Here is a 16,759-nt window from a genome sequence, read left to right as displayed (position 1 = left end):
GTTATTCTTAATTAGCGCTTATTAATTGGATGCGTACATTGATTTATTCAGCGCTAAACCGCGGCTTTATAATTAGAAGTTCTGACACATCCGCGTCTGTACCTCCACACGAAAGCGCTCCGAGGGAACAGGAAACGCGGTTCATATTTTATCTGAATCTATCTGAAAAGTGTTGACTGATACTTACATTAAGTGGGAAATTCTCTTATATAATATTTAAATATATATATTATATATATATGCCATATATTATATATATATATATATATATATATAATATATATTGCCCATATACCGTTATTCCGTTATTATCCAATAACCCCAGGCAGAATAATTAGGACAGCATTATCTGCTATGGCTAATGGAAAGAAACGGCACAATAGCATGCTGTACATTCTGACAGTACCGGCAACACTGCCTGGTTGATAAATCAGTATACTGTATCAAAATATGAAAATGTTGTCGCTGTTGGAAAGGCCTAATTTTACCAACTGCACCTCATCGGTAGAGCTACAGTTGACCTTTAGCAGCCTACATTTAGAATCAATAAGAATATTATTGCGAAGGTGGGAGAGGGACATTTGCTAATTATCATTAACTGAATAAGATGAAACCGAATGCTGCGTCCTGCGCGGTTCTTTAATCGTATCACTGCACTGACGCATTTGATAATGGGACAATTACATATCGGGATACTAATTAATACAGTGAGTAAGAAAGTGGTCTGAGGTGGGTAAAACAGACAACATAAATAGATACTTAATCCGCACTGTGTCCAAAAGAATATAGGCATTAAGACGTGTATTTTTCTCATCGGAGTTTCTACACTATTATCACGGCGTAGGCTTGTTGGTAATATTTTATATTAGTGCACACTGGCGTAGCTGGCGCTAAGCACTGCTGGAGAAAGATAAATCATTCGGCTGCAGTTTTAACAGTGTTGTGAGATTTGAACTTCAGTTCCCCCAAAAGTTGAAGTGATTTGAGCTGGCACACGATTACCTCAGCGCCGCCTTTACCCTGCACACCGACACAGGTGAGGGCCGGACAGGTCACACCTGGTCGGCAGGAGAGCGGGCGGCCCACGCTCCGATACGCGCCCTCACTCAAAACTTCTAGGAATAGCAAAGGGTTACTGCCCGCCCCCTTACTCGTGATATGACATGTAGTGGTATGGTAGACTGACAGTGCTTCTGCTGCGTCTGCACTGTGGAGAAGACGGAATTAATTATTAAAAACGAAGGGATCAGTCTGGTAGAGTAGCGCATCAGGGAGGGGCAGAGAGACGGAGAGCACGACAGAAAGAAAGGGAAAGTGCAGCCCTGAGTTTCTATACACGCCTAAAAATACTGTGACTCGATGCTATAAAAGGATAACGCGCCTCCTCTGTGTCATCTGTAGGTAAAGTGATCTACTCCGCCGTCCAGAATTGAAAAGAAGCGCATCACGGAGACATGTAATACAATATTAACCTTGAAGCAGCACGTTGGGTTTATATCTCTGGTCCAAGATTAGGGTTCTTGAAGCAAAAAAGAGATTACTTAGTTATACATATTGTTTACAGTTTGTTTTTAAATACACAGCTTATGGGCATGCATATATGTATGTGTATATTTATTTTCCTAAGACAGAGATGACACTGCAATGTTGATTGGGTATAAGAGAAACGACGGGTGAATTGCAAAGGGTAAACTTATTTCAAGGTTCTGTCTGTTGACTTTATAGGCCTCTACATGAAAGATAGTAGCGCGCCCTGATATTGAAACTCGGGAGAGAACACAGGCGAGTTCACCCTGCAAGAAAGCCAGCATTTAAAAAATCAGCTGCAGCGCTTTTTATAAAAGTGTACCCGGAGATGTAAGACTTGAACTGCGTCGAAGATTTCTTAGAAAATGGAGCATATATTTCGTTTTACCAGTGAGTGATATCGCCAGATCAGTGCATTAAACAGCGGCTGCTTGTGTAACCGACGTCTTCTAAGTGATCTGAACAAACATGTTTGATTTTGTTGAAATCCTGGCGATGGAGCCCTGCAGCCCGCGTTGGGTTTAAGGAGAGGAGGATATGGGAAAGAGCGTACCGGAGACACCCATTCACATCGCAGTCACCGCACTGGGTAAGAAAAGAAGCCTTCCTGTCGCTTTGCGGTCTTCAGAATATACTTTTATTAATACGTTATTGTATACGTTCAATCTATCTATCTATCTATTTTATTGTATTAACTAAATAAAATATGCATTTCAGGTTGTTTCCACAGAGAAACCTGACTAAACGATGCATTTATTTTCTTGTAAATTATGTCATTATTTACGAATATCGTTTAAAACCTACTTTAATCAAACCGCCACAGAAAAAAGACCGGCACACCGTTTTAAATTCGGGATTTTTCTGCATTCTATTCTGAAAGAGAACGCCGACTCCTATAGTACAGGGAATGCTTTCTTTACTAGAAAACTATACCTGAGTGTTTGATTTTTATTATCCCTACAGATTTGAAAAGCCCGTACTTCTATAATTGCGATATCTAATCCTCGCATTAGATTGTTTATTGCATTATGAATAAGACCCTTTTCTCCCATCAGTTGAATTCGTTTGTACTTCTTAACAATAACACCTCGGCCGAGCTGGATCTGCACACTAGCACTCATTTTAGTAAGTCCTCCACAAGACATACTGGCTGCACGGGCACGAAATAACATCAATACATATTGGGCATGGTTCTTGGAAATATTAAATATGAAATCAAATGACTGTTTGCATATCAAAGCAAATATAAACGACAAAACTATGTCGTCTATGTATTTGAAAATAAAATAAAATAATAAATAAAATAAAATAAATAAAAAAACTATAAATACTATAATAATAATAATAATAATAATAATAATAATAATAATAATAATAATAATAATAACTTGAGGAATCACTCATTAATAAGACCACCTTTGGACATTCCTGTTATTAAAAGATGTAGCCCAATGTGGTGTGATGCAGATGTACAGAACATTGCTTTTATCATTCAAATACGAGGTTTAAATACGCATTGTACCGTTTTCAATAGTTAACATTCGCACAAGCCGTGCACATTGTTTTACTGCATTTACCATTGTTCCATTAGCAGTCGTGAAGGGTGTAAATCTGCCTGTGAAAGAAATGCAATTATTTAAGCTACAGCTATGAACTGGAAGATGGTTTGTCATCGCCAAACAGCTTTTGTGAAATGTTGTGGGTTCATGGGCTGCAGAAAATATATATATATATATATATATATATATATATATATATATATATATGTATGTATGGTGTGTGTGTGTGCTGCGTGTGCATCATTTTCATACATTAATTGTATATATGAGTGTGTGTATAATTATATTCGTATTTTACTGTAATCTTATTAAATCAACAAAGTGACATAATGGAAATGTAATGGCACGACACGAGTATGTGCAGTTATAGACTAATAATTTAATAATAATCGTTACACGCAACTATAGACCAAGGCTATTGGCAAAATATTGAGAATATTCATAAACAGGCGTGCAGTTTGAGTCGACTTTGCGCCAAGTCAAGTTCATCCTTCACACTTTTTAATTTACCTACCCTTGCACCCAATGCTTTTACTAATATTATTATTATTATTATTATTATTATTATTATTATTATTATTATAAACAGTATTTAAGCAGAGCATATAAGCAATGGTAAACCTGGGCGATGAAAATCTCTTATAAACGCACTATTGCTAATATTAAAGAAACAGAGTATGCGCAAAATGGAACGCCGGTTTCCGTCTTGTTTGTTCAACCCTAAATCTTTTAGTCACATCGGGGGGTGTCTGAAAGGGGTGTGCCCGTTTTAAACCCCACGGTTCCTGGTCTCTTCCAAAGGTTTATGCATCTGCCACCTGTCATTTTTATAAGACACTGGAGATTGTAATTGTTTCTGCATGCGCGCGTCTATATCTACAGCCAGTCCTTTCTGAGTGCTGTTAATTTACTGCCCTGTAATAACGGGTGGAGACCTGCCGTTTAAAATAGAGTTGAGGTTGGTGGCATTCCGTTGATATTCAGGATAGAGCTCGCAAGCAGGCCGGCGAGGTCAGGATTTGTGCAGCTCTGATTTGGAAGATTGGTAGGCGAGAGGATTTTGAACATATGGCGTGTTTTTGATCGCTATGGGTTTCTCCACGCTGACTGCCCACGGCCCCAAGAGGACGTTTCCGTGTCAAATTAGAGCACACGAGCTTGTCCACAGCTGCTATTCATTGCTTAATTCAGTGTACTGGGCCGGCCTTGAGAACAGCATGTAATTTATATTGCTCTGCAGTTCAATACCATATGTAACGCGTGTAGACTTTAGCAGTATCTTAACGGTATGAATGTTTCTTATTCAAAGCGTTTCTTTAATGCGGTGTTTTTAAAGTGTTTCATTGTGTGTTTCAATGTGTTTATTAGGAATAATACTGAATCTGTCTCATAGTGTGCATAGTATGGAAATAAATAATAATAATAATAATAATTAATAATAATAATATAATAATAAATTATCTGGTATATAATAAGATGTTATACTTGACAATAATAATCTTCAATAAATTATATGTTTATATTTGCTTATATTAAATATAAGATCATATAATATAATATGGAGTATTATAATTAATAGAGCTCGTCATATGTATCGATTTATATAATAAATAATAAACCTTAGTTTCGGAATCAAGCCAAATAAGTCTTAATTATTATTAATATGTTATTATTATTATTATTATAATAATAATAATTATTATTATATTATAAAAAAAATGAAGAGATAGAACATAAACAACTACATCTATCTTGTATTTCTTGATGTAGCCCAGAATATTAAACAGAACATTTATAACATATAAATATCATTCAGTTAGATAATAATTCTTATTTGTTTTATAGTCTGATATTATTATTATTTTTACACACTAAAGAGGAACAACAACAAAAAAGATAAAAATGTTGAGGGGATATACTGCAAGGCTTTAGAGTGCAAGTTATAAATTTATATATATATATATATATATATATATATATATATATATATATATATATATATATATTTATATATGATATATATATATATTATATAAGATAGATACCCAGGACGTTTTTCCTGCAAAAATACTTTGTCCAAAATTCTGAATCAACACTGCAATGACACAAGTACTACGGTGTTTAAGTTAGCCATTCTGTGTATTTGTGTAAGTTATTATAGTACAGTGCTGAACAGTTATAGGCATGTACACATTTGTAAAAGCTTATCATTTGTGACATAATAATAATAATAATAATAATAATAATAATAATAATAATAATAATAATAATAATAATAATAATAAATGCGTTTTATAGACCACATAACATTTATTAAACGAATTCTGAGACGGCTAACATAAATGTTACATTGACTTGTTAAAGTTTCGGCAATAAAAAAGCAAAAAAACAAAATCATCATCTCTGTACTCGGCTAAATGGCCGATCATTTTGAACACATATTTTCGTAGCCTATTGCATGCATGTTCCAAGGGCAGATTTGAAATTAAATTCGATTTTTCCAATTAAAAAGCGGGAGCAGTTGGCACATGGTCTCTAGGTGTGTGTCAGATGTACAGGGCACCAATTGCAATATGGGTTTAAACGCTGAGGCTCGAACTTTAATGAAAAACACAAGAAAGTGTGTAGAATAGCGAGGGACGTTTATCTCATGCTGGGTGCAGTAGCTCGTAGGCCGGCCGTGTGCTTTTCTAAGCGCAGTGTCCCCCGCTCTGGGTGTCTCCCTGTGAGCCCGTTTGAGTCCGCGGCTCGGCGCTGGGTTGTGAGCGCTGCTCCTGTGCGGTCTCTGGGGAGCGCAGGGTCACGCCTGCGCTGGTACCAGCTGCTGTAGAACAGGACTGATTAAGCCCCTGTGTGTTCACGCTGACAGCCAAGTCACAAATCACAGGATGATTTATTCATATCAGACAGACAGAAGAAGAGCCTCCATCGGAAATATGTCAGCTGGATAAATCTTCATCTCGCTAATTGGTAAATTAAGATACGTGGCTGTGTTATACCAATTATATTAATACAGACAACATTGTGTCGATAAACTATATAGTAGACCTACACTTAGAAGTGTGTTTGCATGGAAGGGGTATTAACCAATAAAAACCTTAATTATGTAACAAAAAAAAAAAAAAAAAAAAAAAAACGTTTTGTTCGTGATGTGATTTATCAAGTTCTGTACCACAAAAATAATGGCACACAGCTGCTTCCTGATTCCTAATGACTTCCTGTGCTACAGGTCACGTGGTCGAACTGCCTGGACCACAGGAGTGAAGAGGAATCGACTGCAGTTTTAGCCCATGGCATTATAGTTGTCCAAAAATCTCCAGTTAAATTATACAAAATCAAGCAAGGAACCAAAACATCTTCAGCGCAAGAAAAGGGGGACCAGTGATAAAGAACTGGTTAGCACTCCTTTAATGAAATGTGAAGACTGTGGTTTGTTTGCCTTTTTACGGCTCATTTCCCTGTATTTTGATGATGTTGAGTATTGTTAGTGGGTCTGTAAAATCACTGGGGGACAACACTGGCAGAATTAATACTCAGTTAAAGAGTGGAGCAATTTAGATCCATTACTGTGTGGATCATTAAAATTGCGCCCACTGTCAGTGCTGATATGTTGCAGACCTAAAGACAGGTCTTAGTCTAGCAGACAAACATTTCAACGTGTGAGACAGTAGAAGGCAATGGCTGAAGAGGACATTTAAAATGCAAGGAATTACACAGGAAGAACCCTGTCGAGAACGACTACAAAAAGCTAGGGGTGCCCACTGTTTCATTTTAACCACATTGTATTAATACACAGCAACAATGGGGGAAAAAAATCTTCCAAAAATAACAATAAGACACGGTAAGTATTTCCCAGTACTAAACTGCTTCAGTTAAATTCATTTTAGTGCAAGAACGGCTGACAATAATTCAGGAGTCAGCGCTTCCTTAATTAGTGTGGTTTAATTGAGCTGCACGAGCCCAAAGGCTACAAGACAGAGAGTGAGAGAGATGAAATGCAGGTTATTATTTGGTGGATATTAATCATGACCAGCACATGTGACTGCTGCTCGGAGTCCTGAGCACTGATAGAGTTGGGGGCCAGGGGAGGGAGGCGCGGCTAGAGAGGAGATGGGGCTGGGGAGAGAGGTGGGCTAGAAAGGAGGCGGGGCTGGGGAAAGAGGCAGGGCTAAATAGCGGGTTGGGCTGGTGAGGGAGGCAGAACTAGCTAGGAGGTGGGACCGGGGAAAGAGGCGGGGCTAGAGAGGAAGCAGGAAGAAAATTGTGCCTATTTGGGGTAAAAAGCTTTGAAATGCAATGTCGGGATTGGAGTTGCAGTTTTTGCCCCTGTCGTAGTTTACTGCTCTCTCCCCACAGTGCTCCTCGCAGCGGCCGTCTCAGCGGAGGTGAAATGCGGGAATATTTACAAGGGCTTCTCGGACTGCGTTCTGAAACTGGGGGAGAACATGGCGGCCTACCAAGAGGAGCAGGAGTCAGAGCAGGGGTTGCAAGCGGTTTGCAGGTGAGGAGGGGAGTGGGGAGAGGAGACCTGTGACTCCAGGCTAATCCAGGCCACAGGTAAGATAAAAGACTGCAGGCACTTCATTTCATATTTCAGTACTATAAATCACTGAGAAACAATCTGTCAAAATGCAAGTGCATCTTATCTTGTGTGCAGATACCATGCATACAACATGTGGCATCGTTCTAAAACTGAACAAGCACTCTTTCTGCTTCTTGGTATGTCATGAGTATAATCTTTGTTCTGTTGTTATCAGAGACGTCATCTTGCGCAGATTGGGGAGAGGAAGCTGTAAAGCTGATTGGCTGTTTCTGTTCAAACTGTGTGAAATCATTTGTGTTATAATAAGAGAAAACCTGCACAAGAAGCATTCCTTTATCAGCATTACCTTCTGCATCATTGCTGTGGCAATACACGCTCCTACCACAAGGGGAAAATAGGCAAAAAGGGCAACTAGTTGCCACTTTAAAAAATATGAATGCGTGGTATTATTAATTGTTATAATATCTGATAATGTCTTGTGCTGCATTTGTGAATGTACTGCTTCCTAACACTTTAAAATGACTTCACAATCAGGTGATTAGTAGACTAGCAGTTTCTGAGTTCCACTGTCACCTTTCTATTTGACTAATTGACTATTTGGTGGTACCCGGTTAGTTTGGATATTATCGCTACAACTAGTAACTAGTCAGTGTATAATTATTAACGCATGCTGTCTCTCTTGTGGCAAAATAATGTCTTCTCATGAGCACTGCTTGCTTTTATGAATTCTAAATACCTCCTTAGTTTCCACTTTAGGATTCAATCAAATGCTCAATACCATATTCTATAGAGAGAGAGAATCTATCAGTGTTTTCAGAGACAGACGTGTTTTTTAAATGAAGGGCTTATGGACTGAAAACTGTGGTTGTTTACAGTGCTGTGTTCTGGAAATTTGACTGAAAAGCTCATTTACATAGAAAAATGTGTGCTAGATTGCTGGTGCTAATTCTTTATTTTGTTGTTGTTCAGTTGCTACTGCTTCACTCAGGAGAAGACCACTGCTAGAATGTACCATTGAGGTTGGGGGGGGGGGGGGGGGGTCACGTAATGCGTAATCAACTCGCAAGGGCTATACCAAGTCAGGGCAGGGGTGGCTCGAAACCAGCCGTGTGGTGAGCAGTAGCCTGGGTATTTAATAGGTAATTACAGTGGGTGGGAATACTAAATAGGGTATTTGTGTGAGAGGCATGGCCAGGTTTGCTGCAGGGAGAGCAGGGGAAGCAGATTATGTTGAAATCTGAAGAGCTACTGTAAATCCTCAGGGCAGGAACACAGGCACGGCAGAATAATTGATGTGTTTCTCGCTGCACGACATAATGAAATTCATAGCATTCATATGTGTGTGCTTGTTCTTCATTGCAGTGGAATATTTCCCTGGAGTGCTGGAGAATAGCGCGTACCTGTAACTTAATCACAGATCGAATGGAGGCTGGCTTATCATGTGTGTGTGTGTGTGAACAGCGTCAGATGACTGCAAAATAACTGTCATGCAGCAAAGGACTTCACAAAGAGGCACAGTGCACATTACACCCAGACAGTCTTGTGGAAACCTCTGTTTAAATTAGGAGCGCTCAAACACATTCCACTAAATCTTACCTGATATGTATTGCCATGGCATGGGTTTCACAGATATATTAAATGTGTATTTATTTTTTTTAATAATAATAAAATTAATAATATATATAAATGTTTTTTTTTTTTCTCTTACTACAACCCACAGAAGCAACTCTGATTGGTCTGTCAGTAACCAATTGCTGCTTTCCTTATGACTTGTTTTTGATATTCACTGCATTCCCACACGATGGAAAGTTTGGCATTAGAAGATGTGTTGGAACACCTGTAACAGCTAATATCTCAAACTATTTCAAGAAACTCCCACAGACAAATCTAATGGTCCCCTTCACTTTGACCTCTGACCCAGGACGGAGCCATGTGGCTTTTTGGTTTCCGGATGATAAATACCTAACTCTTTAAGATACTGGCTTCATACTCAGCACACAGCTCACAGTCAAGTTCAATCCTGTGCTTCATGCTGATTATTTTATAAAGCTGCCCTAGCTACAGTTACTGTTTTCAGAAACTCTTTCACTGCCACATGACCTTATTAATGATGTACAGATCACACTGTTTGATATAGTGTCTTTATAGTTGGTCCACAGCTGTATTCTATGATTCTCTCATTAATATCATTCTGTTTCAGGGGTGGTGAGATCATAATTTTTACCACCATTGTACAATTTACATAAAAGAAAGTCATGTTGATGCCGATTGTTGCTGTTCTCTTTTCAGCCACTGGGAGGCGTTCCACGTATGTGCCACCACGGCCCTATCAGAGTGCCAGGAGGAGGCGGGGCGTATCTGGGAGACCTTGAAGGAAGAGTCCAAGAAGATCCGCTTCCAAGGCAGCCTCTTCGACCTGTGCAGCCCGAACGGGGCTCAGCGACTGGGGCTACTAACAAACTACCTGTCCCTCCTGCTGCTGGTGCTCCTCCCCACTGCAATCACCTGGCTTTCTCTATAGAGACTGCAGCAGCCAGCACATACAGACCCAGCCTTGAGAATGGAAGAACACCCCCAGATTCAAAGTGGAATCTTCCTTTCCCCCATAGTGGCTGGGCAGCACAGCTTACTCAGCATAGCCCGAGAGGGGTCATTCGGATTCATTCCGCTGTAAACAGGTTCACTCCCAGACAATCAGTGTCCATTTGAGAAAATACTATTGTATACTATAGGACTGGCAAATACTGTAGCCCACTCATTACAATGATAAATATGCATTCTGTAGATGTTTGCCATTGCTGTAGCATACTCTAGTGTTTTGTTTAGACTGTTGGGGAATTTGGTTAGGGACGAAGGGGGGAGCAGGGCATTTAGTTTTTCCCAAGTGGTATGAGCCTGCATGAGGTGATCTTCTTAATGAGAAAGCGAGAGAGTGAGATAACCCTTTGTCTGTGATGGAATGGTAGTTTAGGATAGAAAAAAAGTCTATATATTTATTTATAAATGTATTGTTGTGGAAGTAATTGTTATATTGCCATTATAAGTTGCCAGAGCATATTTATTTATTTTTGTATTTAGGAAAAACGAGCTGTTTTGCCTTTCGGTCTTAAGTGCTCTCCTTGTTAGCATATGGCCATGATTGAAAAAAAAAAAAAAAAAGCTTTGCTAAACATGATTACTATTGGTAGATGTTACCTTTGTGAGAGTAGATGTATTTATGGAGGCCAGTCTTATGAGTTTTTCTATATTTAAAAAGTGGGACTTGTCAAGTACTCGCACTTCCAGTGTTTACTGATGAGGAGGCTGATTGAGGCACATCATTCTACACAATGTCACTGACATTAAAGGCTTAACAGTATATTTGACAGAAAGGAAATTAGAGTTCAGCTTGGAGTATGAAGAATAAATATTTCAGTCTTCGACAGATTCAGAGATCACACACTCTTCATTCTTCAACCACCAAACAAGACCAACATGTCAGCTTTACATTTTTGTAACAAAAACGTAATTAAGAAGAATTAAGGAGAATTTAGACATCTTTGTAAATCAGTCACTGCTACTTCAAAAGCTCATGTTGTTGAAGATAGGGACCTCCGACATATTTTCAGTGTTATATAAACTTAAAGCCGTACCCATGTCTTTGACCTGTGACCTAATTAGAGATGTAAGGATACGATACCTATCATAATATGCAGGTCACGATGCATATGATGGTCCTGATGGGTCACTTGTATGATGCTTTAATAAGATCACATGATCACTCAATGATGGTTTTCTTAAAAGACATCAGTGAAGACAGATGGGGAGAGTATGTATTCATACCACCTGTGAAACACTTGCTCTTCATTCAAGAACCATGTGGTGAGCTATGTTGTGCTTTTAGGTTTCTGGATAAATAAATACAAAATGAAAAAAGCTGTGAGAGATTGGCTTTCCATTGTGAAATTAAGTGTACTAGAATGTAGTGATTCTCTGAGTTCCATTAGGGGTGTTGTCCAGTAAACATGACCGTCCGTAACGTCAGGGCATCACACAACACTTCCCCTTTAATTTTGTCGATCTATGAGATTCAAGGCACAATGTAAGAGGGTAGAGCCTGGGAGCAAACCCACGACCTCGCACACCACAAGCGAGCATCTCAACCGCTATGCAAAAGAACCAGGCTGGTCTGCATTTGTGATCATAGAGTTTTTAATCTCATCAACCCGACAGGGGGCAGAAACCTATACCAGCTGTGCATCACACTAGATGGAGCCCAGCAGCATGATGTCACAAAGCAGTTTAAGAAAGCGGCTGCAGCATTGATCTGGAGATTATTATGAGTGGCAACAGAGATCAAGATCACTTGCTAATCTCAATACCTGCCACTTCGTCAATGGAAAATTATTACAAGAACGTTACTGTTAACTTCTGTTTGCAGCACATTAATAAAAAGCATGTTGCAGATCTATGTATTCTCTGATCCAAGTGGTATCTTATTAGTTTTGTTAATTCATAAAATCCATCGAATAAAGTGATCCGCTATGGCCACACTTGCCTAACAAACTTTATAACAAATATGAAGTCTGAATATAAAATCGTTAACAGACCACAGCATTACCAGCACGGCAACACCATGGATCTGGAACCAATATTCCACAAGAGTCTTGATACACTGTCTGGTATTGATGTGACCTAGAATAGGTTTGCAGTATTTATTTGCTCATACCATTGTCATGTCAAAATATGAAAATGTTACCATTGTGATACCAACCCCTAAAATGGAACCCATGCATTGCCATTGTAGTTTCATATTCATTGCTGTAAAAACACACCCTGTTTCTTCATAGTTACCCTGAATGTGGTCAGAGAAGCAATCCACTGGACTCCCTCACCCTGATCCATTCTATGACATGAAGATACACTTTGGGGGTCCATAATAATCCATTATGTCAAGTACCCTGGTCTAATCTCATGCAGATTGTAAAAAAAACAAAACAATAGGACCCAAAATGTATTATTTTACTTTATTATTTGTTGAATCTGTGTTCTTTAAAAACGTGGACTAATGCATGGTTTGTCTTGAAAAGTATTAGAAACATAGAGATCTTTTGTTGCAGTATCCTTTCCAGAAATGCGCTGGCACGGCAAACAGAGAAATCTGCAGGCACTCCACAAGGACAGGCTTGTCCAGGCCGCCCAGACATTCGGTAAAGTACACTGATCATGATTGTTTCAACCATGCTGCAACACTGGCCTGACAAACTTAACAGTAAGCTGAACGCTGAGACAGAATCCCAAGGTAAAGGTATAAGACACTAAGTCAAGCAGTGTGAGTGCACAAGCCAAGCCGTTTGTGTATGTGCCGTTCACCTTCACATTACAGCATAGAGGCTGTTGTCTGCTTTCTATCTTCACATTCAGTTTAGATATGAAATGATGATGATGGCTGCGTCTACGTTAATGATCCAAACCGTGGTGGAGCTTGATACCGCTAATCTTGAACTCTTGTTTGACCTTCCAGAGCTGACATACAGTGTTAACACACTTTATAACATTGCTATATACAGTGCAATTACGGTGACAGGCATTTCAATTCTGCCACTGTTTGGATTATTAAAATAGAACTACTGTGTCTTTGGAAAGGATGAAGCACCTTGCCAAGGAAAACAAACTTCTTCTGGTTACTATTGAAAATAATATTACAAAACGAAATCTTTATGGAAAAATTCTAATGAATATAATGTAAAAGGTATATGCAGTCCTAAACAAAATGTATTTATTAAATATTTATATTACACATGGATTTGTGGTAAACATGGGCAGAGGCTAAACACAACATATACAGTAAGCTCTTCTGGTGTGCAGGACAGCCTTTATAAATGTCAACTCTGACGCAACAATTTTGTTTTAGATATATTAATGTAGAGAAAATTCTATTGAAGATTGTTGATATCAACGGATAGAATTAAACTATATATATATATTATATATATATATATATATAATATTATATATATAGATATATATATATATATAATATATATTCTAATGAGGTATCAGTAATAGAACTTTATATAAGAAATTGAATATTACATGCTAAACAGCTTGCCTTAGCTTTAAGGTTGTTCGCTGTAGTTTGTGATCTACTGAAATGTAAAAATTAGAAAACATAACAGGGTGTCCCAATACAGATTTTTATTTTTTTAAGTTATATCAATGACAATGACATTTTCTGTATTTAGATACCATAAACACGTTTTATTTGTCTATGATAAATAAGGTTATCAGAAAATGTAATATGCATCTCTCCTCATTAAACTAGCAAGGAGACAGTATGTTTTAGTTTTTAATTATTTGAGGAAAATAATCCAAAAAATACAGCGTTATACACCCACACGCACTGCTACAACTGTTTAAATATAGCGTTACACCCATACACCCTGTTTAAATTGCTACAGCTGTTTAAATATAGCGTTATACATCCACACGCGCTGCTACAACTGTTTAAATATAGCGTTATACACCCACACGCACTGCTACAACTGTTTAAATATAGCATTACACATCCCCACGCATTGCTACAACTGTTTAAATATAGCGTTATACACCCACACGCACTGCTACAACTGTTTAAATATAGCGTTATACACCCACACGCACTGCTACAACTGTTTAAATATAGCGTTATACACCCACACGCACTGCTACAACTGTTTAAATATAGCGTTATACACCCACACGCATTGCTACAGCTGTTTAAATATAGCGTTATACACCCACACGCATTGCTACAACTGTTTAAATATAGCGTTATACACCCACACGCATTGCTACAACTGTTTAAATATAGCGTTATACACCCACACTGTTTAAATATAGCGTTACACACCCAAGCTGCTACAACTGTTTACGTTATACACCCACACGCATTGCTACAACTGTTTAAATATAGCGTTATACACCCACACGCACTGCTACAACTGTTTAAATATAGCGTTATACACCCACACGCACTGCTACAACTGTTTAAATATAGCGTTACACCACACCCCACTGCTACAGCTGTTTAAATATAGCGTTATACACCCACACGCACTGCTACAACTGTTTAAATATAGCGTTATACACCCACACGCATTGCTACAACTGTTTAAATATAGCGTTATACACCCACACGCGCTGCTACAACTGTTTAAATATAGCGTTATACACCCACACGCGTGCTGCTACAACTGTTTAAATATAGCGTTTACATCCCCACGCATTGCTACAACTGTTTAAATATAGCGTTATACACCCACACGCATTGCTACAACTGTTTAAATATAGCGTTACACATCCCCACGCATTGCTACAACTGTTTAAATATAGCGTTATACACCCACACGCATTGCTACAACTGTTTAAATATAGCGTTATACACCCACACGCATTGCTACAACTGTTTAAATATAGCGTTATACATCCTGCATTGCTACACCTGTTTACATATAGCGTTAATTTAACACGCACTGCTACAACTGTTTCAAAGCTCTTTTCAAAATGTTATACACCCTCTACTGCTACAACTGTTTAAATAGTGTAAGTTTAAATTATTTCCCCACATTGTCAAGCAGTTTAAATACAGCAATACACGCATTCCATGATGTGGTACAGAACAGTTTAAATATAGCGTTACAGATCCACACGCATTGCTACAGCTGTTTAAATATTTAACAATCCTGCTACAACTGTTTAAATATAGCGTTATAGGACAGATTGCTACAGCTGTTTAAATATAGCGTTATACACCCACACGCATTGCTACAGCTGTTTAAATATAGCGTTTACACCCACACGCACTTATTGCTACAAAAGTTTTCAGGATGTTAACAATGCTAAACTGTTTAAAATAGCGTTATGACAGCTGCTACAACTGTTTAAACAGCGTTGTAGCACAACATGGGACTGTTTAAATAACGTACTATTTTTTCTTTTCATTGTTAACATCCTGACAACCTTTTACGCTTGCAATTTTAAAGCCTGTTTCACAGCTCTTTTCAAAATGTGTGTGTGTGTGATAGTGTGCATTTCCCACATTGTCTGCTAGTAACACAGCATTAATGTTATTAGGGGCTATGTTTGTGCAGTGCAATGATGAATCCTGCTAGTGATTCATGAAGGACAGATCTCAAACCCCAGTGGAATACAGAGACCGCTTTGAAACTGACTTTAAAGTTATAAGTGTGTTGCAGTGCAATGATGAATCCTGCTAGTTTGATTAATGTTATTAGGGGCTATGTTTGTGCAGTGCAATGATGAATCCTGCTAGTTTCATGAATGTTATTAGGAGATGTGTGTGTGTGTGTGTGTGTGCAGTGCAATGATGTGTGTGTGTTTGTGCAGTGCAATGATGAATCCTGCTAGTTTCATGAATGTTATTAGGAGGTGTGTGTGTGTGTGTGTGCAGTGCAATGATGAATCCTGCTAGTTTCATTAATGTTATTAGGAGGTGTGTGTGTGTGTGTGTGCAGTGCAATGATGAATCCTGCTAGTTTGATTAATGTTATTAGGAGATGTGTGTGTGTGTGTGTGCAGTGCAATGATGAATCCTGCTAGTTTCATGAATGTTATTAGGAGATGTGTGTGTGTGTGTGTGTGCAGTGCAATGATGAATCCTGCTAGTTTGATTAATGTTATTAGGGGCTATGTTTGTGCAGTGCAATGATGAATCCTGCTAGTTTCATGAATGTTGTTAGGAGATCAGTGTGACTCACAACAGGAGCGGGATATTTTATAAATCGCACAGTTGCAATCTCACGAGAGTCGGTTAGTAGTGGGAAAGCATTAGAAGCTTGTATACAGCAGAACGGTTATTGAAAATGTCCCAAAAAAGAACAGCAGATTTTTTTGTAAATTTTCAGCGGCACCACATGCTAAAATCACAAATCGTCACAAATGCAGGAGGGGGGGGGGGGGGGGGGGGGGGGGGGGGGGGGTGCTGCTCTGTGGAGCAATACTTCAAACACACGACACATTTGGGACACATTAGATGTCCATTCACTCATGAAAAAAAATAATCAGCATGACTCAGGAGAGCAAGTCGATCTTTTTAACCCTTGAGACTGTGGTTGAAGATTTTTTTACTTAACATGTTCAACATAATAGC

General features: G+C 38.6%; 1 protein-coding gene across 1 annotated transcript; it reads left to right on the top strand.

The window, feature by feature from the left end:
• Positions 1-1,191: 1,191 nt before the first annotated feature.
• LOC121319209 (neuritin-like) lies at positions 1,192-13,465 on the top strand. Its single transcript, XM_041256410.1, has 3 exons — positions 1,192-2,116; positions 7,443-7,587; positions 9,919-13,465. The coding sequence occupies exons 1-3, from the start codon at positions 2,065-2,067 to the stop codon at positions 10,148-10,150; spliced, it is 429 nt and encodes a 142-aa protein (XP_041112344.1). The 5' UTR covers positions 1,192-2,064; the 3' UTR covers positions 10,151-13,465.
• Positions 13,466-16,759: the final 3,294 nt, after the last annotated feature.

Source organism: Polyodon spathula, chromosome 8 (genome assembly GCF_017654505.1).
Source record: "Polyodon spathula isolate WHYD16114869_AA chromosome 8, ASM1765450v1, whole genome shotgun sequence".
Lineage (NCBI taxonomy): Eukaryota > Metazoa > Chordata > Actinopteri > Acipenseriformes > Polyodontidae > Polyodon > Polyodon spathula.
This window is presented reverse-complemented; position numbering and strand designations above follow the sequence as displayed.